At 47.3% G+C, this 21,316-nt stretch overlaps 1 protein-coding gene across 4 annotated transcripts in view; it reads right to left on the minus strand.

Moving 5' to 3' along the window:
* Positions 1–21,316, minus strand: part of RIMKLA (ribosomal modification protein rimK like family member A) — a 46,598-nt gene that overhangs the window by 15,399 nt on the left and 9,883 nt on the right. For all 4 annotated transcript variants that reach the window (XM_056544670.1, XM_056544669.1, XM_056544673.1 and 1 more), the window contains exon 2: positions 1,440–1,670. In XM_056544670.1, coding sequence (XP_056400645.1) covers positions 1,440–1,670 — 231 coding nt within the window. The remainder of the gene's footprint in view (positions 1–1,439; positions 1,671–21,316) is intronic.

Consider the following 21,316-nt stretch of genomic DNA (forward strand, 5'->3'; position numbering starts at 1 on the left):
ATAGCCTTATGCCTATCCCTATCTTATATGAAGGATAGCCTAATGTCTATCTCTATCTTATATGAAGGATAACTTTATTCCTATCTCTATCTTATATGAAGGATAGCCTTATACCTATCCCTATCTTATATGAAGGATAGCCTTATACCTATCCCTATCTTATATGAATGATAGCCCTATGCCTATCCCTATCCTATATGAAGGATAGCATTATACCTATGCCTATCTTATATGAAGGATAGCCTTATGTCTATCCCTATATTATATAAAGGATAGCTTTATGCCTATCCCTATCTTATATGAAGGATAGCCTTATACCTAACCCTATCTTATATGAAGGATAGTCTTATGTCTATCCATATCTTATATGAAGGATAACCTTATGCCTATCCCTATCTTATATGAAGGATAGCCTTATACCTAACCCTATCTTATATGAAGGATAGTCTTATGTCTATCCCTATCTTATATGAAGGATAACCTTATGCCTATCCCTATCTTATATGAAGGATAGCCTTATACCTAACCCTATCTTATATGAAGGATAGTCTTATGTCTATCCCTATCTTATATGAAGGATAGCCTTATGCCTATCCCTATCTTATATGAAGGATAGCCTTATGCCTATCCCTATCTTATATAAGGATAGCCTTATGCCTATCTCTATCTTATATGAAGGATAGCCTTATACCTATCTCTATCTTATATGAAGTATAGCCTTATACCTATTCCTATCTTATATGAAGGATAGCCTTATACCTATCCCTATCTTATATGAAGGATAGCCTTATACCTATCTCTATCTTATATGAAGGATAGCCTTATACCTATCCCTATCTTATATGAAGGATAGCCTTATACCTATTCCTATCTTATATGAAGGATAGCCTTATGCCTATCCCTATCTTATATGAAGATTTGAGGTGGAATTCCTCAAGCGGAAAATCTGCTGTGTGAAAGGACCCTAGGGTAGGGTCACACATGCTGTATTTTGCTGTGTATTTGCTGGTGTTTATTTTTCCACCCATTGAAGTCAATGGGTAGGAAAATATGCATCAGCAATACACAGCAAAATACAGCATGTGTGACCCTACCCTTAAAGTGGTACTCTGCCCCCTAGACATCTTTTCCCCTATCCATTGAGGGGGCTTGGCCGTGACATCACAAGCCTCTGCCCTGCATCGCCAGTCATCCAGCACGGAGCAAAGTTGGCTCCGTGCACCAGATATCTGGGGTGCCGCTGCCAGGATCAGACATCTTATCCCCTAATCCTTTGGACAGGGGATAAGATGTCTAGGGGCAAAGTACCCCTTTAAAATATGTTCTATAGTGAGTATTATATTCCCCAATAGACCCGCACCTGTTAGGGGTATTACACCATACAGTATTACACCTGCCCCACTGTACTTGGCACATTCAGCACAGCTCCTATGACCTACCGTAGGAGAAAGTATCCGGTAAAGGAATTCCATGTCCGGCTAATTCCTGAAATGTCCAGAACTTGTTAATGCAGTTCAGAATGGCTTGAGGGCGGTTGATAAGACGACAACCTAGCTTTTCAAGATGGCGCAAAACAGTAATATCGCTATCGGACTGCACTGTTGGAGTCGGGACCCGAACCAGTATGACCCGAGGGTAAGCAGTCACAATCTTCTGCTGAATTTGCAAGCCTAAAACAAAAATTGTATTAAGGATTAAATTCTACAATAACACACGGAATGGCAATACATCTTCATCATCGCATATGGGGGGGGGGGGGATTTTAATGGTATTTCTCATTTCGGCACGTGTGTATTTTTCTGGCACACAGGTTGTTTTGGTGCAATGCGACAGGAAAAGCTGACTGAGCACATTTCCTGTCACTCGTCATCGTGGAGAACATTAAACAGAGTTCCTAAATGATTTTTCACAGCAAAACTTTTTTTTTTTTTTTTTACCAATTACATCATCAGAGTATGGTTTATTTTTCCATTCATTAGGTCTCCTAAATCTTAAATGGGCACCGTCATAATCAAAAACGGTTTATGTGTTGTAGATCTCAGCAGAACATTAACCTTTCCAATATTCTTCATAAAAAATGTTATAAAAATCATGTTTTATAAAACACCACTAGAGGTCCCCATACCATCCAGAACATAATACTGTCCGGCTGCAGCATCAACTTTGTCCCAGCTGAAGCACAGGGTGGGACAAAGTCCAGGAAGTGAGGGCGGGACTAATTCTCCTCTGTGCTCACTCCTGTCCTATCAGACTGCAGCATGAAAACAGTGAGAAGGAGGTTACAGAGCAGCCTGCAGTGACTGGACGAAAAGTCTCAGCACAGCACAGCAGACTCGGGGAGGAAGTGAATGCATGATGAGTGAAGACTGGCTCAGTGCTTGCCTCAAATACGCCCCTTCCTGAGCAGTGGATGTCAGAATGACATTATATATTTTAATTATATACAGTATGTATATATATATATATATAGTCCCAATATGAGCAGCACATCAATTATCAAGTCCAAACCGATATGGGGTGCACATATGATGGAGCCTCGGTACACTGGTTCCTTCATCCAAATAGAAAAATAGATGCAGCACACCACAATGGTAGAAATGACATGGGTAGTTTATTCCATGATGTATCACAGACGACGTTTCACCAGCCTCACGCTGGCTTTCTCAAGTGACTTGACTATATATATATATATATATATATATATATATATATATATATATAGTCATGGCCATAAATGTTGGCACCCCTGAAATTTTTCAAGAAAATGAAGTATTTTCACAGAAAAGGATTGCAGTAACACATGTTTTCCTATACAAATGCATATTGGACATAATGTCACACCAAAAACTCCAAATATGGGCTGGACAAAATTATTGGCACCCTTAAATTAATATTTGGTTGCACACCCTTTGGAAAAAATTACTGAAATCAGTTGCTTCCTATAACCATCAATAAGCCATTTCCCAACAGCAATTTTAAGATCTCTCCACAGGTGTTCAATGGGATTTAGATCTGGACTCATTGCTGCCACTTCAGAACTCTCCAGCGCTTTGTTACCTTCCATTTCTGGGTGAAAGACCCAAGATCTCGGACGCAAACCCAGCTTTCTGACACTGGGCTGTACAGTGCGACCCAAAATCCGTTGGTAATCCTCAGATTTCATGATGTCTTGTACACATTCAAGACACCCAGTGCCAGGGGCAGCAAAACAACCCAAAACATCATTGATCCTCCACCATATTTCACTGTAGGTTCTGTGTTCTTTTCTTTGTAGGCCTCATTCAGTTTTCGGTAAACAGTAGAATGATGCGCTTTACCATAAAGCTCTATCTTGGTCTCATCTGTCCACAAGACATTTTCCCAGAAGGATTTTGGTTTACTCAAGTTCATTTTGGCAAAATGTAGTCATGCTTTTTTATGTCTCTGTGTCGGCAGTGGGGTCCTCCTGCGTCTCCTCCATAGTGGGTTCCTCCCGGGTCTCCTTCATAGCGTTTAATTTCATTCAAATATCGACAGACAGTTTGCGCTGACACTGATGCTCCCTGAGCCTGCAGGACAGCTTGAATATCTTTGGAACTTGTTTGGGGCTGCTTTTCCACCATCCGGACTATCCTGTGTTGACACCTTTCATCAATTTTTCTCTTCCATCCATGCCCAGGGAGATTAGCTACTGTCACGATTCGGCTGGCAGGAGGTGGATCCTCTGTGCCAGAGAGGGATTGGCGTGGACCGTGCTGGTGGATCGGTTCTAAGTTGCTACTGGTATTCACCAGAGCCCGCCGCAAAGCGGGATGGTCTTGCAGCGGCGGTAGCAACCAGGTCGTATCCACCAGCAACGGCTCAACCTCTCTGACTGCTGAAGATAGGCGCGGTACAAGGGAGCAGACAAGAGCAAAGTCGGACGTAGCAGAAGGTCAGGGCAGGCAGCAAGGATCGTAGTCAGGGGCAACGGCAGGAGGTTTGGAACACAGGCTAGGAACACACAAGGGAACGCTTTCACTGGCACAATGGCAACAAGATCCGGCGAGGGAGTGCAGGGGAAGTGAGGTATAAGTAGGGAGTGCACAGGTGAGAATACTGATTAGGCCTGCTGCGCCAATCAGTGGCGCAGCGGCCCTTTAAATGGCAGAGACCCGGCGCGCGCGAGCCCTAAGGAGCGGGGCCGCGCGCGCCGGGACAACACAGACGGGGAACGGGTCAGGTACGGGAGCCGAGATGCGCATCGCGAGCGGGCGCGTCCTGCATCGCGAATCGCATCCCGGCTGGGAGTAATATCGCAGCGCACCCGGTCAGCAGGTCTGACCGGGGCGCTGCGAATGAGAGAACGCTGCGAGCGCTCCGGGGAGGAGCGGGGACCCAGAGCGCTCGGCGTAACAGCTACAGTGCCATGAGTTGCAAACTTCTCGATAATGTTGCGCACTGTGGACAAAGACAAATCTAGATCTCTGGAGATGGACTTGTAACCTTGAGATTGTTGATATTTTTCCACAATTTTGGTTCTCAAGTCCTCAGACAGTTCTCTTCTCCTCTTTCTGTTGTCCATGCTTAGTGTGGCACACACAGACACACAATGCAAAGACTAAGTGAACTTCTCTCCTTTTTATCTGCTTTCAGGTGTGATTTTTATATTGCCCACACCTGTTACTTGCCCTATGTGAGTTTAAAGGAGCATCACACGCTTGAAACAATCTTATTTCTCCACAATTTTGAAAGGTGCCAATAATTTTGTCCAGCCTATTTTTGAAGTTTGGTGACATTATGTCCAATTTTCTTTTTTTCCTCCCTTTTTTGGTTTAGTTCCAGTATACACAAAGGGAATAAACATGTGTATAGCAAAACGTGTGTTACTGCAATCCTTTTCTGTGAGAAATACTTCATTTTCTTGAAAAATTTCAGGGGTGCCAACATTTACGGCCATGACTGTATATATATATATATATATATATATATATATATTATAATTTTTTTTTATTTTTTTTAATTAACCTATTTGTTTTGCCCTTTATTAATTCATCCAAACTGCAAGGCCTAAATAGGTTTCTTCACATAAATTCCGTTTTTAGGTGACTTCTTGGGTAAATTCTTGATTTGGAGATTTCTTGGACCAGTAATTTTGGTTTTCTGGCACCAACAGAGAACAACAAAACCCGAACAAAAACAGTCAGAAACACATTAGTACAGTGTTTCCCAACCAGTGTACCTCCAAATGTTGCAAAACTACAACTCTCAGCATGTCCGGACAGCCTCTGGCTGTCCGTGCATGCTGGGAGTTGTAGTTTTGCAATAACTGGAGGTACCCTAGCTGGTAAACACTGCATTAGTACATGAGGGACATTATGGTCAGGCCGGGACTTGCTATCGGGCTGTAATACACATACAAAAACGAATGTATATTATACTAGTGGAAACAAGGCCTCATGCTGTAAAAATTGCATACATTTTTCTATAAATCTTTTTTTTTGATTGATTTTGTTTAACCAATTTAGTTTTTATCATGTCTTTGAGAAAACATGGTGTCTCAATAAAAGGGGCTTCACATGTGCCCTTTGATGTCATTTTTGAAGCCCAAACTGGGAAAGAAAAAATATTTCCTCTATAATTCCCGCCGTATCACGACTTACTCCTTACTTAGGCTTAAAAGCTCCATCAAAACTGCACGAACTGTATGAACGCTCTCTCAGTAAGAAGCGAAACGTCTCCATGTTTTCTCGATAGCATAATAAAAAACCAAATCAACTGAAAAGCAGCATCAATAAAAAAAAAATGTACCGCACAAGGTGTCGCAACGCAGCCAAACCTGCACTGATCCTGGTGGTTAATGGGGGGTTTCCAGGCAAAAAGACAACTTTACTGCATTAAAGGGACACACTGGAGAAAAGAACATTTGTTCAAATCTGAAGAAAAACAAAAAAAAAGGTAATCCTTCAAGTACGTATCAGCTGCTGTATGCTCCAGAGGAAGTTGTGTAGTTCTTTCCTGTCTGACCACAGTGCTCTCTGCTGACACCTCTGTCCATGTCAGGAACTGTCCAGAGCAGGAGAAGTTTGCTATGGGGATATATTCCCTAAACCTAATACATATTTGTTGCCGGTTTACACTCCTTGTCCTGCTTTGGTTCCTATACAGGTTACAAAATGAATATCTCTAAGTGCCACCTCCTTTATACCCCTGAGACCCCCACCCCCCACCCCTAATTATTTAACAGTGACATTCTCACAAACATTTATTACTTATTTAGTTATTGAAGTTGCCTGCACCCAATGGGGGAGATTTATCAAAATCTGTGTAGAGGAAGAGTGGGGCAGTTGTCATGGCAACCAATTAAATAGCTTCTTTCATTTTTCACAGGTCTCTTTAAAAATGAAAGAAGCAATCTGATTGGTTGCCATGGGCAACTGCACCACTCTTCCTCTGCACAGTTTTTGATAAATCTCCCCCAATGTCCCTTATAAACCAGCTGACCACCCAGCGTTGTCTGGTCCTCCAACCTAAACCTTTCCTAAAAGGAAAAGCAATAATGATGCTCTTGTTTTCATATCTTAACCTTTTATCTTACCCCCCACACTAACTTTTCTCTGCACCTGCCCGATCGTCAGCAGGATGTTGCCCGGTCTTCCTAACCAAGCCGTGTGGGAAAGGAAAAGCAACAATGACACTCTCATCCTCATATCACGTCCTTATATCCCAACCTCATATCTCATCCTCATATCACGTCCTTATATCCCAACCTCATATCTCATCCTCATATCACGTCCTTATATCCCAACCTCATATCTCGTCCTCATATCACGTCCTTATATCCCAACCTCATATCTCGTCCTCATATCACGTCCTTATATCCCAACCTCATATCTCATCCTCATATCACGTCCTTATATCCCAACCTCATATCTCATCCTCATATCACGTCCTTATATCCCAACCTCATATCTCGTCCTCATATCACGTCCTTATATCCCAACCTCATATCTCATCCTCATATCACGTCCTTATATCCCAACCTCATATCTCGTCCTCATATCACGTCCTTATATCCCAACCTCATATCTCATCCTCATATCACGTCCTTATATCCCAACCTCATATCTCGTCCTCATATCACGTCCTTATATCCCAACCTCATATCTCATCCTCATATCACGTCCTTATATCCCAACCTCATATCTCATCCTCATATGTTATCCTCTGTGCCTCAATGTAGCTATTTTTCCATCCCGTCCTTATTTCGCATCCTCATATCCCAACCTCATATCCTAACCTGATATCCTGTCTTCATATTCCAACCTCATATCCCATCCTTGTATCCTGATGCCATATCCCATCCTTATATCCCATCTTCATATCCCAACCTCATATCTTGTCCTCATACCCCATCTTCGTATCCCAACCTCATATCTTGTCCTCATATCCCACCCTTATATCCCATCTTCATATCTTGTCCTCATATCCCACCCTTATATCCCATCTTCATATCTTGTCCACATATCCCACCCTTATATCCCATCTTCATATCCCAACCTCATATCTTGTCCTCATATCCCACCCTTATATCCCATCTTCATATCTTGTCCTCATATCCCACCCTTATATCCCATCTTCATATCTTGTCCTCATATCCCACCCTTATATCTTATCTTCATATCCCAACCTCATATCTCGTCCTTATATCCCATCCTCATATCCCAACCTCATATCTTGTCCTCATATCCCATCTGTATATCCCATCTTCATATCACAACCTCATATCTTGTCCTCATATCCCATCTTCATATCCCAACCTCATATCTTGTCCTCATATCCCATCCTTATATCCCATCTTCATATCTTGTCCTCATTTCTCTGGCAAAAATTCACTAATCCCCTATCCACAGGATAGAGGATAAGAAGCTGATTGCAGGGGTCCAACCAGTGGGGGCCCCCGCGATCAACGGGATGGCAATCGGCGCTCAGAGAGAAGCGTGTGCTGCAGCCGGCACACGCTCCATACATTTTTATGGGAATGCCGAAAAGACCCAAGTACAGCACTCTGGCATCATGGGCGCTCCCATAGAAATGAATGGAGCACATGCCATCTACAGGTAGATGACACACGCTCCTCACTGAGAGAGCCAGCGTCCCTCCTGGATATCGCGGGGGGCCCTAGTGGTCGGACCCCCTACGATCAGCTACTTAGCCCCTATCCTGTGGATAGGGGATAAGTTAATTTTCACTAGAGAACTCCTTTAAGTAAACTTCTAACATATATGGACTGTTAAAAGTGGAGTTGCCCTTTAAGAGGTGGTGGTGGGCAAGAGGATTATTGGTGCCAACAGACCCCCATGCTATGTCCACAGCATTTAGATACAGGGCTAAGGTAGTGAAGTGAACCTTTGCCCCAGGTAAGGAAACAGGGCCGACTATGCCTATAGGCAAAATAGGCAGCCCCCTAGACCGCCCTCTTATTGGGGGGTGCTGCTCTGCCTGCCACAAGAAAGTTAGGCAACCTGTATCCAAACCACTCGTTCAGCTTGCAGCATGAGGAGGAGGTTTGTTACAGTGTGTCAGCTCAGTAGTTAGTTAATTACATGAGGAGGGGGCTTGTTACGGTTTGTCACCCCAGTAGGCGTGTCAAAGGCAAGGGCAATGGGCGGAGTTAAGGGAGCAGCATAATTAGCTTTTGCCTAGGGTGACAAAAATCCTTGCACCAGCCCGGTAAGGAAATACCTAAGTCAGGAGTACCGCCTGTGATATCGCCAGATATATGTATCTTCTATTACCGCCTAATACCTGCTCCCAGCCATCCACAAACCACTGCAGGCAGCATACTCCGAATGCCAAGGTGATAGACATTACAAGCGAGAACAGAGAGGAGACATAATTATGGATCCATTTCAGCTAAACACTTTAATGTGCCACTTTTATATTGATGACTGATGCCTTCTGAAATGCGCACAGCTGCAAATGATGAAATCCCTGGGCAGAGGAATATCCTGCACGTAATGCACTGAAGGCACGCTGCGCATACACCGGCGTGCTGACTCATCCGCTCTTATCGCTGCAATAAGAAGGAAATGTCAAACTAGGGCAGTGTGTTAAATGGCCAGCACAATATACTGCACTGACTGTACCCAGCCCCCCTAAGTATATTACATATGCCTTTTGGCTAAGATCAAGTGTAGTATCTGTTCTTATCAGTCTTTCATGCCGGTGTACAGTAACGCCGGTATGGGGCTGGTGGGGATGGGTGCTGCATGGAGGATGCAGGTGTACCAGGGCGTTCCGGGGCTGGTTCTGAGGAATCAGCTCGACGGCTGCCCTGATGTGACCTGTTCCCTCCGGGTCTCGCCATGAGGCTGAGAGGGTCTAGAGCTGAGGTACTTTTGTGCCTCGGGGAGTGGTGACCCCGAGGTGCCGAAACTCACTGGGAGAATAGACTCACTGAGTTGAAGCACGGGCACCATAATCTCTTCACCTTGTGGCACTCACCTCTTGATTCCCGGCCTTCTGGCTAAGATCAGAGAAATTTTTATAGATCCGGCCGGATGTCCGGGCAGTATATCTGCACACATTCACTTATTTATTTCTTTTTTTGTCTCACTGTGTCACTTTTTGCGTGTTGTGTGTTCACAGGATTGGTCAGGATGCGGTAGCCCTTCTGGGTGTCCCTCCTGGCGGTCTAGGGGAGGTGTGTGTTGCCATTAGGTTCCGCACCTCCCTGCAAACACCCCGGGTACTCCTGCTTTGGCAGGGTACCTACTGTAATCGGCTCTGCGGGCAGATACCTTGGCTAACGCCAAGGGGGATGCCGGGAGCATTTGTGGTCCCCTAGTAGCTTCGGCGAAAAGGGACATCGAACCTGGAACCTCGCAGGTACCTTTTGGTCCGGAGGCGAAGGGTAAGGTTTGTTGGGGGGCCTCTCTCCTATCGGAGAAGGGCTTGCGATAGACCGCATCCTTTGTGCACGTTTTTTTTAGTGTAACACGTTTGCACTTTTTCTTGCACTTTGGGTGAATCGAAAGCACGTTCCTCGGCTTTAGATAAAAAAGAAAAAAATAAATAAATATGGCACCAGTATAGGGGAACAACACCCAGAAGTGATCCTCTAAATCAGTGGCCTCAAACTGTGGCCCTCCAGAAGTTGCAAAACTTCAAATCCCAGCATGCCCGGATAAAATAGGTGAGCTTGAGGAACTTTGAAAAAGGGAGATGTCTGATCAATATAGCCCCTGCAGCACATGAAGGGGGTCTTCTATTCAGGAACCCCATCTATGATCCAGACCTCTCAGCCGTAGCCCATGCTTACAGCTCATCACTGGGGGAAGGGTTTGCAGAAGATGGACACTTTTTGCTCAGATGAATGTCCATCCATGTAATGTATGCATGCTGCCCTCCCCCCTCACCCCCCCACCCCCCCCCCCCAAAAAAAAATAGAAAAGTACTATGCCTTAAAACTGCACTGCATATTCAAGGCAGCATATTTTCCCCACATTAGATAGGCAGCATAGTTTCCCCACATTAGGCAGCATAGTTTCCCCACATTAGGCAGCATAGTTTCCCCACATTAGATAGGCAGTATATTTTGCCCACATTAGATAGCATTGTTTCCCCCACATTAGATAGGTAGCATAGGTTCCCCACATTAGGTAGCATAGTTTCCCCACATTAGGTAGCATAGGTTCCCCACATTAGGTAGCATAGTTTCCTCACATTAGATAGGTAGCATAGGTTCCCCACAATAGGTAGCATAGGTTCCCCACAATAGGTAGCATAGTTTCCCCACATTAGATAGGTAGCATAGCTTCCCCACAGTAGGTAGCATAGTTTCCCCGCATTAGATAGGTAGCATAGTTTCCCCACATTAGGTAGCATATGTTCCCCACATTAGGTAGCATCATTTCCCCACTTTAGGTAACATAGGTTCCCCACATTAGGTAGCATAGTTTCCTCACATTAGATAGGTAGCATAGGTTCCCCACAATAGGTAGCATAGGTTCCCCACAATAGGTAGCATAGTTTCCCCACATTAAGTAGCATAGTTTCCCCACAATAGGTAGCATAGTTTCCCCACATTAGGTAGCATAGGTTCCCCACATTAGGTAGCATAGTTTCCCCACATTAGGTAGCATAGTTTCCCCACATTAGATAGGTAGCATAGGTTCCCCACAATAGGTAGCATAGGTTCCCACAATAGGGAGCATAGTTTCCCCACATTAGGTAGCATAGTTTCCCCACAATAGGTAGCATAATTTCCCCACATTAGGTAGCATAAGTTCCCCACGTTAGGTAGCATAGTTTCCCCACATTAGGCAGCATAGTTTCCCCACATTAGGTAGCATAGTTCTGCGACACAAACAAAGAAACACAAACACACAGACTCACTCACCTGGCCTGTGTCTTGCTTGTCCTCTCTGGCAGTGGCCTGAAGAGTGACGTCACTGACGTCCTCCTGCGCGGGTCTGCGGAGGGAAGTCACTTGCGTGACGTCCCTAGTCAGACCCGGGCCGGTCGGCTGCAGGCTCACTGTTTATTTTATATTTATTTATTTTTCAGCAGCATATATCATACAGTCTCCACTGACTGTCTAAACTCCATACATATATTTCTGTATTAGCTCAGCATGGACGTTCCGCTGCTGAAGCTGAGTAGATATGACACATAAACTTCCAGCATGTCTACTAGAACAAAAGCAAGATGGCAGCTTTTGACTCGCAGGCATATAACTCTTTGGTGGAACAGACAAGAGAGCTAAGAGTATGTCTAGCACTTCCTCTGCATACATAAGCAGGGCTGGAGAATATTCGGCACACAAGCTCAGGGGAAGAGCGAAATCCGAGTTGACTTGTGAAACTGATTGACCTCAGCTGCTTAAGAACCCGCAGGAAGGATACAAGGACGTCCATATTAGCTGTATAAAGAGCCATCTTTATGCCTGGGATTAGCTCTAGTCACAGACTAAGGCATCAGCTGTGCTATCGAGTCAGGGCCCGGGGCTCTATATAAGGTGCAGAGATAAAAGTCAAATAGCATCACTGCCACGTAAGAAGCTCAGAAGATCTGCACCCCCTAAACCAGTGGTCTCCAAACAGTGGACATCCAGATGTTGCAAAACTACAACTTCCAGCTTGTACCATGTGTCACACAGTAAAGCTACAGTTGTCCGTAACTTGGCGTCGGACTCATTATTGACCATGTGACTAGCCCAGGATCCAGCGGTATACCTTCGGGTGGTATTGAGGATAAACTATGCCCTGGCGTCACGAATACAAGGGGTTAATGCCATCTGAACCTAGGATAATTCCATCTACCCTGCATCTTACACCCTCTACCACAACTTTTGGCGTCATGAACAAGATACGGGTGTGCGCCTTATGTCCAAAGTACCCCCCCAGTCTGAACTGTGTCCAGTATTGTCAGAGAATCGCATGCCAATGCGAATAAAATTTGCGCCAGAAAGTGTACGGGACTTTGCAAGTGAAAAGTGTTTTACCTGAGGCGCTTGTGAAATAGAGGGGGAGGTGAAGAGAAGTTTATTGCCTGCCATTGGAAACAGTGCTGAAGTCATGAATTCTATGTGCAAGATTCGCGCCGGAGCAATGTTACATGCCAAGATGTTTACTGCCATACCTGAAAGGGTTAATCTGTTGGAAGAAAAGCGTGCAAAAGGATCCCGCCAAAGCCTGCGTCCCACCCCACAGCAGCGCACGAGGTCTGAGAGTCCCAAAATGGCGCCGGAGGCTAACTTCTGCGTCTGCGGCGCAGATGTTACAGGTGTTGGTGGATCGTCTGCAGAGAGTCTCCATCAGGCCGAAGACGCCCATCTTAAAGTTCCGCTGCCTGAGGATGATGGAGATTGGCTTGCGACTCCAGAGCGGGAAAAGCCCATATGATCGCAAGGATCATCGCCGGTGAGGCTGTCTCCCCACCACCAGACCTGGGGATCCTGGGCAGAAATCCCTACGGAGGAGTCGGAAGTGAGTACCCCAGCCAAGGCCATGTTCTCTACCCCTCCATTTACCCCCAGCCCAGAGCCAGCGCCCCAGGTCGAGCAGCCCCCAGCACGTCCCCAGTCACCGCCCCTGTCACAGTGGCTATTTGGCGACGAGCCAGCCCTTATCCAGTACATGAGGGACCATCTCCTACCCCTGCCAGGGAAGTCCCATCCTCCAGTTCTGATGGCCCAGTCCGAGAAGGCCAGGAGAGAAGCCCAGGTGGCCGAGATTCTAGAAGGACTGAGGGCACCAAAATTTCTGCACGAGTCATCTACAGATGTGCCCCGGCCTACTCCTGTTGTCGAGGTTTGGCCTAATCAGCTGACACCAACTAAAGTGCCTCAGCCTACTTCTGCAGAGAAGGTTTGGCCAGCTCAACAGGCACCAACGTCTATTCCCTCAGTGGCGTAAGCTGCTGCGGTGCAAATGGTGGTCACCATCAGCCCCACCATTATTGGGTCTACCCTATCCCTGGTAAACTGTAATACCCTAGTGAGTCCATTGGAGTACAGTCCCGTGGACCCCAATATGTGTCCCAGCCTCGGAAGCAGTCTGACAGGCGAGGTTGGGATGACAAATACCCAGGCTGAAGAATCTACAAGTGATAACTATGCTAATTGTCACTAACTTTGTTTTGCGAGAAGCTGTTGTTGTTTCAAGTTATGCAACATTTAAGAAGTGCCTGACGAACTTGTCAAAAAGTTTATTTGCAACCATATACGTAAGCATGTGCCCGGCTTTTAGCCGTTATCCTTTACTGAGAACTCTAAATGTACCAGAACTGTGGAGCGGTACTAAAAATAAAATATATCTATATACTGTCAAAGTAATATATTTTTGTTTATATTTTTGCACAAGTGAATGCACACGTTGTTGTACCATATTGTCTATGGAGTGTTGTAATAAAGTGTATACAACATATATATACAGAAATGTCTAAGATGATTCTTTGTGTCCATGGCGATATATATATATGAGGTATCCTGACCAGGTCAGGAGAAGCGTAACTGCCTCACCGCCATGACAAATACCAGCTAGGTACCAGGTATAAAGTTGTACAACATAAAGTCCAATCTAGTCAGTTCACACATAACTAATTTAGTGATGTACATAGAGCTTGGATATAGACTAGTCACATGTAATGGCTAGTTAGGACTATAGCCAGGATGTATATTACCAGTCCACAATTGTCATATGTCTAATCGTTTTTCCTGTCCACGTGTACAGGGTATGCTACTGGCCAGAGGGTTCCCCTGAAGTATAAATAAAGCATCTATAGAGACAGAGTTGCTATATACCAAGGTAACTGTCACGATGCCGGCTGGCAGGAGGTGGATCCTCTGTGCCAGAGAGGGATTGGCGTGGACCGTGCTAGTGGACCGGTTCTAAGTCGCTACTGGTTTTCACCAGAGCCCGCCGCAAAGCGGGATGGTCTTGCTGCGGCGGTAGTGACCAGGTCGTATCCACTAGCAACGGCTCAACCTCTCTGGCTGCTGAAGATAGGCGCGGTACAAGGGAGTAGACAGAAGCAAGGTCGGACGTAGCAGAAGGTCGGGGCAGGCAGCAAGGATCGTAGTCAGGGGCAACGGCAGGAGGTCTGGAACACAGGCTAGGAACACACAAGGAAACGCTTTCACTGGCACAATGGCAACAAGATCCGGCCAGGGAGTGCATGGGAGGAGGTCAGATATAGTCAGGGACCAGGTGGAAGCCAATTAAGCTAATTGGGCCAGGCACCAATCATTGGTGCACTGGCCCTTTAAGTCTCAGGGAGCTGGCGCGCGCGCGCCCTAGAGAGCGGAGCCGCGCGCGCCAGCACATGACAGCAGGGGACGGGAACGGGTAAGTGACCTGGGATGCGATTCGCGAGCGGGCGCGTCCCGCTGTGCGAATCGCATCCCCGACGGCCATGACAGTGCAGCGCTCCCGGTCAGCGGGACCGACCGGGGCGCTGCGGAGAGAGAGACGCCGTACGCGCTCCGGGGAGGAGCGGGGACCCGGAGCGCTAGGCGTAACAGTACCCCCCCCCCTTAGGTCTCCCCTTCTCTTTGTCCGGTAACTGCCCCCCCTGGGATGAGGACACCGGGAAAGGATGGAGGGATTCCTCAACGGCAGGCAGTACAGCAGGAGTGGGAATGGGGAGGGAGGGCAGAGGGCGAGGCCTGGCACGGGGCAGTGTGACACCAGGACGAGGGCCACGAGGAGGCACCGAGGCTTGCCTGACTGGACTGGGAGGGGGGGAGAGGCACTTCTTATGGCAGGCAGAGTCCATAAAGACCTTAGGGAGACAGGATACAAGGGGAACCACAGGGTCACGGCAGGGAGTACTGGGAACCGGTTTAAGACAGTCCTTGGAACAAGAGGGGCCCCAACTCTTGATCTCCCCAGTGGACCAATCCAGGGTAGGGGAGTGGTGTTGAAGCCAGGGTAGTCCAAGGAGAATTTCGGAAGTGCAATTGGAGAGGACCAAAAACTCAATTTTTTCGTGGTGAGGTCCAATGCACATTAGGAGGGGTTCCGTGCGGTAACGCACGGCACAGTCCAATCTTTCATTGTTAACGCAATTGATGTAGAGAGGTCTGGCGAGACTGGTCACTGGGATGTTGAACCTGTTGATGAGAGAGGCCAAAATAAAGTTTCCTGCAGATCCGGAGTCCAAGAAGGCCTTAGTGGAGAAGGAGAAGGTAGAGGTAGATATCCGCACAGGCACAGTAAGACGTGGAGAAGCGGAGTTGACTTCAAGGACTGTTTCACCTTTGTGCGGAGTCAGCGTACGTCTTTCCAGGCGGGGAGGACGGATAGGACAATCCTTCAGGAAGTGTTCGGTACTAGCACAGTACAGGCAGAGGTTCTCCATGCGGCGTCGTGTCCTCTCTTGAGGTGTCAGGCGAGACCGGTCAACTTGCATAGCCTCCACGGCGGGAGGCCCAGGAACGGATTGCAGAGGACCAGAGGAGAGAGGAGCCGGGGAGAAAAACCGCCTCGTGCGAACAAAGTCCATATCCTGGCGGAGCTCCTGACGCCTTTCGGAAAAACGCATGTCAATGCGAGTGGCAAGATGAATGAGTTCATGTAGATTAGCAGGGATTTCTCGTGCGGCCAGAACATCTTTAATGTTGCTGGATAGGCCTTTTTTAAAGGTCGCGCAGAGGGCCTCATTATTCCAGGATAGTTCTGAAGCAAGAGTACGGAATTGTACGGCGTACTCGCCAACGGAAGAATTACCCTGGACCAGGTTCAACAGGGCAGTCTCAGCAGAAGAGGCTCGGGCAGGTTCCTCAAAGACACTACGAAATTCCGAGAAGAAGGAGTGTACAGAGGCAGTGACAGGGTCATTGCGGTCCCAGAGCGGTGTGGCCCATGACAGAGCTTTTCCAGACAGAAGGCTGACTACGAAGGCCACCTTAGACCTTTCAGTAGGAAACTGGTCCGACATCATCTCCAAGTGCAGGGAACATTGTGAAAGAAAGCCACGGCAAAACTTAGAGTCCCCATCAAATTTATCCGGCAAGGATAGTCGTAGGCCTGAGGCGGCCACTCGCTGCGGAGGAGGTGCAGGAGCTGGCGGAGGAGATGATTGCTGAAGCTGTGGTAGCAGCTGCTGTAGCATCACGGTCAGTTGAGACAGCTGTTGGCCTTGTTGCGCTATCTGTTGTGAGTGCTGGGCGACCACCGTAGTGAGGTCAGCGACATCTGGCAGAGGTACTTCAGCGGGATCCATGGCCGGATCTACTGTCACGATGCCGGCTGGCAGGAGGTGGATCCTCTGTGCCAGAGAGGGATTGGCGTGGACCGTGCTAGTGGACCTGTTCTAAGTCGCTACTGGTTTTCACCAGAGCCCGCCGCAAAGCGGGATGGTCTTGCTGCGGCGGTAGTGACCAGGTCGTATCCACTAGCAACGGCTCAACCTCTCTTGCTGCTGAAGATAGGCGCGGTACAAGGGAGTAGACAGAAGCAAGGTCGGACGTAGCAGAAGGTCGGGGCAGGCAGCAAGGATCGTAGTCAGGGGCAACGGCAGAAGGTCTGGAACACAGGCTAGGAACACACAAGGAAACGCTTTCACTGGCACAATGGCAACAAGATCCGGCCAGGGAGTGCATGGGAGGAGGTCAGATATAGTCAGGGACCAGGTGGAAGCCAATTAAGCTAATTGGGCCAGGCACCAATCATTGGTGCACTGGCCCTTTAAGTCTCAGGGAGCTGGCGCGCGCGCGCCCTAGAGAGCGGAGCCGCGCGCGCCAGCACATGACAGCAGGGGACGGGAACGGGTAAGTGACCTGGGATGCGATTCGCGAGCGGGCGCGTCCCGCTGTGCGAATCGCATCCCCGACGGCCATGACAGTGCAGCGCTCCCGGTCAGCGGGACCGACCGGGGCGCTGCGGAGAGAGAGACGCCGTACGCGCTCCGGGGAGGAGCGGGGACCCGGAGCGCTAGGCGTAACAGTAACATTGTTGTATGGTGTAAAACATGTATAGAGTTCTGGGGAGAATTAGCTAGTGCCAATGGGCCCTAGTAGCTAAGGCATTGGGTAGAAAGCCTCCGGAAGCCCAATCCGCAACAAATGTTTTTAAGTATGTTTAATTGTGTTAAGAATGCAGTTACAAGATTAATGAATCCCACATGTTTATGTCCCATTATCACAAGGAGCATGTATGAGCATTTCCACAAAGTGTTACATGGACTCATCCCCAGTTATGTTTTCATATTCAGACCTGTGAAGGACATTCGACAATAACGCCCCAGGGACTGTCATCACCAGGCCCCAGTGGCCACTTCCAGTCGTCCACCCTCCGGGACTGGGTGCCGAGGCCATGTTTAATAGGGGGAGTTTGTGGTGGCCCAGTACGGGAGTTGTGCCCCCGTACCCTTGCTGCCCTGTCAGGCAGCCTCCTTACAGTGTCCCCTTATGTTTATATTGTTTGCCATGTGTTAAACTGTATAATGCATATAGGAAAGTGTTATTACTTTAAGAGAGGTTAACATGTGATCACCAGTTGTCATGTGAGTGTAACCCAGGAGGTATCAGTGACCATGTGACTTAAGGGTGACCTCTGGGACCCCACCAGTTTTCCCTATAAAAGCCCTGGGAGGAGTCTCTTTGCTCTATTTTCTGCTGAGTTGCAGTGCAGTCAAGTCCTAGAGTGTGTCTGGAGTCCATAGGAGGCCTCAAGTCAGTCCAGCAGCCACAATTCTACAAGTAAGCTATAACCAGAGCATTGTCAGTCTCAAGTCAAGTCAGTCACAGTCATCTATTGTCAAGTCAGAGTGGCCTGCACTAAAATTGTCCAAATCTACTGCAAGTCCCAGCAAGCCCTTAAGGTCTCTGAAGTCACTGGTCACCTCCGTGGGCCTGGCTACACTGTATGGACTGTTCCATCTGTCACTCAGTAAAGCTACCATTGTCCGTAACTTGGCGTCACTGTCATTATTGCCCCCATGCCTAGCCCAGGTTCAAGCGGTATACCTTTGGGTGGTATTGAGGATAAACTACGCCCTGGCGTCACGAATACAAGGGGTTAATGCCATCTGCCCCTAGGGTAATTCCATCTGCCCTGCATCTTGAATAGAACTTTCTAAAACCCTACTTTGAAATCTTTATCTGGGAGAAACCTTGCTGTGCTTATTCTTGCCACAGTGTCACCTGTGACATGAAACTGTCTTCTACATCCTCACCTATGTAGCAGAGTTTGGCTGTTCCTTACCCAGTTTTTAAGCCTCCTACACAGCTGCCTCTGTTTCAGTTAGGGGTTATTCACCATTTTAAAGGTCAAAAATGCATGAAGAAGGACAAACTGTTTTTTTTACCTACCAATCCGTTCTCACACTGATCCCGTTATGCCTCTAATTGGGAGCCGAGGTCACGTGACCACTGCAGCCAATCAGCGGCCTCGTCAGTCACACTCCATATTTCTGGCATCACCGCTCAGTGATGGAAGGAATGATGGCATGAGTATGGAATGTGGCCATTGAGGCCACTGATTGGCTGCAGTGGTCACGTGACCTCTGCTCCTAAAGCAGGATCGGAGCACTGAGGTGGAATGGGGGATCAGTGTGGGAACGGTGGGGGAGGAAAGTAACAGTTTAAAATTGTAGTGCATTTGGGGCCTTTAAAACATAGTTTTTAAGATGGACAATCCCTTTAATGACTATTTTTTAGCCTTCATATAAAAATAATCATTATCTCGTTTGGTATAATTGGTTAATCACACAGTTGACTACAATCCCAGAAATATCTATGACTTTGTGCAAGAGGACCTAGAAGAATTGATGCTGTTTTGAAGAAAAAGGATGGGCACAGTAATATTGATTTAATTTTAGATTTATTTTCTGTTCATTTACTTAGCATTTGTTAAAGGGGTACTCCGGGGAACTGAAAAGTGTCTGGTCGTGGGAGGTCTGACAGCCGGGATGGGGCCCCGCTACTTACCCATCCTGACCCGCTCCGGCCCCCACCCTCGGAGGCATACACAAATGACAGCCCGCTCAGCCAATCAGCAGCTGAGACGGGACCCCATTCCCGTGGGTGAGGGGCCGGAGTGCACTGAGAACTAGTAAGTATTGCAGGGGGTCCCAGTGGTAGGACCTCTGCGATCAGACCCTTATCCCCTATCCTGTGGATATAGGATAGGAGTACCGCATTAATTGAAAAAAAAAATAATAAAATAAACTATTAGCACTTCTATTTTTCATACCTACCTAATACTTTTGCACAGTGTGTATATATATATATATATATATATATATATATATTCTTATTCTTTCTACTCTTTAAAAGCCAATAGGATACAGGTGTACAAACAATCAGGAATATGTAAGTACAAGCCAAGACGTCTAGTGCTGCAGCTGTACAAGCTGTATTATATGTATTATAGAAACATCTTTAATTCACTCTTTAATGGCCTCAGTACATTGTAAGTATGAAGATGCTTTCCAGTAAGTGCCAGCTGGTTGTGTTCTACTTCTGATCTCAGCATTTATAATTAGGTGAATAAAAGAATGAAAGTAAGCGTCTATTCACACCGCAGAATTTACGCTTGCGGAATCTGCCTCATATTAAACCCCATAGACTTCTATGGGATTTCGCACTCCCATTCACACTTCTGAATTTCCGCTTGCGGAAATTCAGAAGTGTGAATGGGAGTGCGGAATCCCAAAGAATTCTATGGGCTTTAATAAGAGGCGGAATTCCGCAAGCGGAATTCCTGCCATTTGAAGAGACCATAAGGCTAGGTTCAGACTACGGAATTTCTGGGCAGAATTTCTGCCGGAGATTGAGCCGGCGGCACTAGGACCGAGCAGATTGCATTCCTGCCCCCATAGACTGTAATGCATTTCTGGGTGGATCTTTTGGGAGATCTGCTCAGAAATGCATTGCCATCTATGGGGACGGCAATGTAGACCGCACGGTCCTAGTGCCGCCGTCTCGCTCTCCGCCAGAAATTCTGCCCAGAAATTCCACAGTGTGAACCTAGCCTAATGGTGTATTCACAAGGTGCAGTCAGATCACACTTTTTTTTGCTGCAATCAAATGCACCATGAAAATGCAGGGTGGCATGGTCCCGGGGTGCAAAATCTGCAATAGGGCTCCCCCACCTATCACATGTTCTTTATAAGAGGGGCCCTTAGGACTCCTCAGTTACCTTTATTAGAGGGGTCCTTAGGACTCCTCAGTTCCCTTTATTAGAGGGGTCCTTAGGACTCCTCAGTTATCAGGACCTGGTGGCAGCTACTACTTCTCCTAAGGATTTCTGGATAGGGGATAAGATGTCTAGGGGTGGAGTACCCCTTTAATTCGGGCACAGTGTGACCGTGGCGTCACGAGCCTCCACCCTGCATCACCAGTCATTCTGCATGGAGCGAAGTTCGCTCAGTGCATCGGATGTCTGGGCTGCCCCAGCCGAGATCGCGGGGGTCCCCAGTGGCGGGACCCCCGCGATCAGACATCTTATCCCCTATGCTTTGGATAGGGGATAAAATGTCTAGGGGTGGAGTACCCCTTTAATTCGAGCACAGTGTGACAGTGGCGTCACGAGCCTCCACCCCGCATCACCAGTCATCCTGCATGGAGCGAAGTTCGAGATCGCGGGGGTCCCCAGTGGCGGGACCCCCGCGATCAGACATCTTATCCCCTATGCTTTGGATAGGGGATAAGATGTCTAGGGGCGGAGTACCCCTTTAATGTAATAGAAGGGGAATTCTCAGGTAGGTCCTTCTCTGAATTACTTACAGCACACGAGGAGTTAAGCAGACTGATTTATAGCGTTGTTGGAAAAGATTCAGTAGAATTATTGATTGAAAATGCTGCTCACTGTGGGCTTAGGAGTCCAGTGGGTGGTCCTAATCAGTG

The sequence above is a fragment of the Hyla sarda genome, chromosome 10 (genome assembly GCF_029499605.1).
Source record: "Hyla sarda isolate aHylSar1 chromosome 10, aHylSar1.hap1, whole genome shotgun sequence".
Lineage (NCBI taxonomy): Eukaryota > Metazoa > Chordata > Amphibia > Anura > Hylidae > Hyla > Hyla sarda.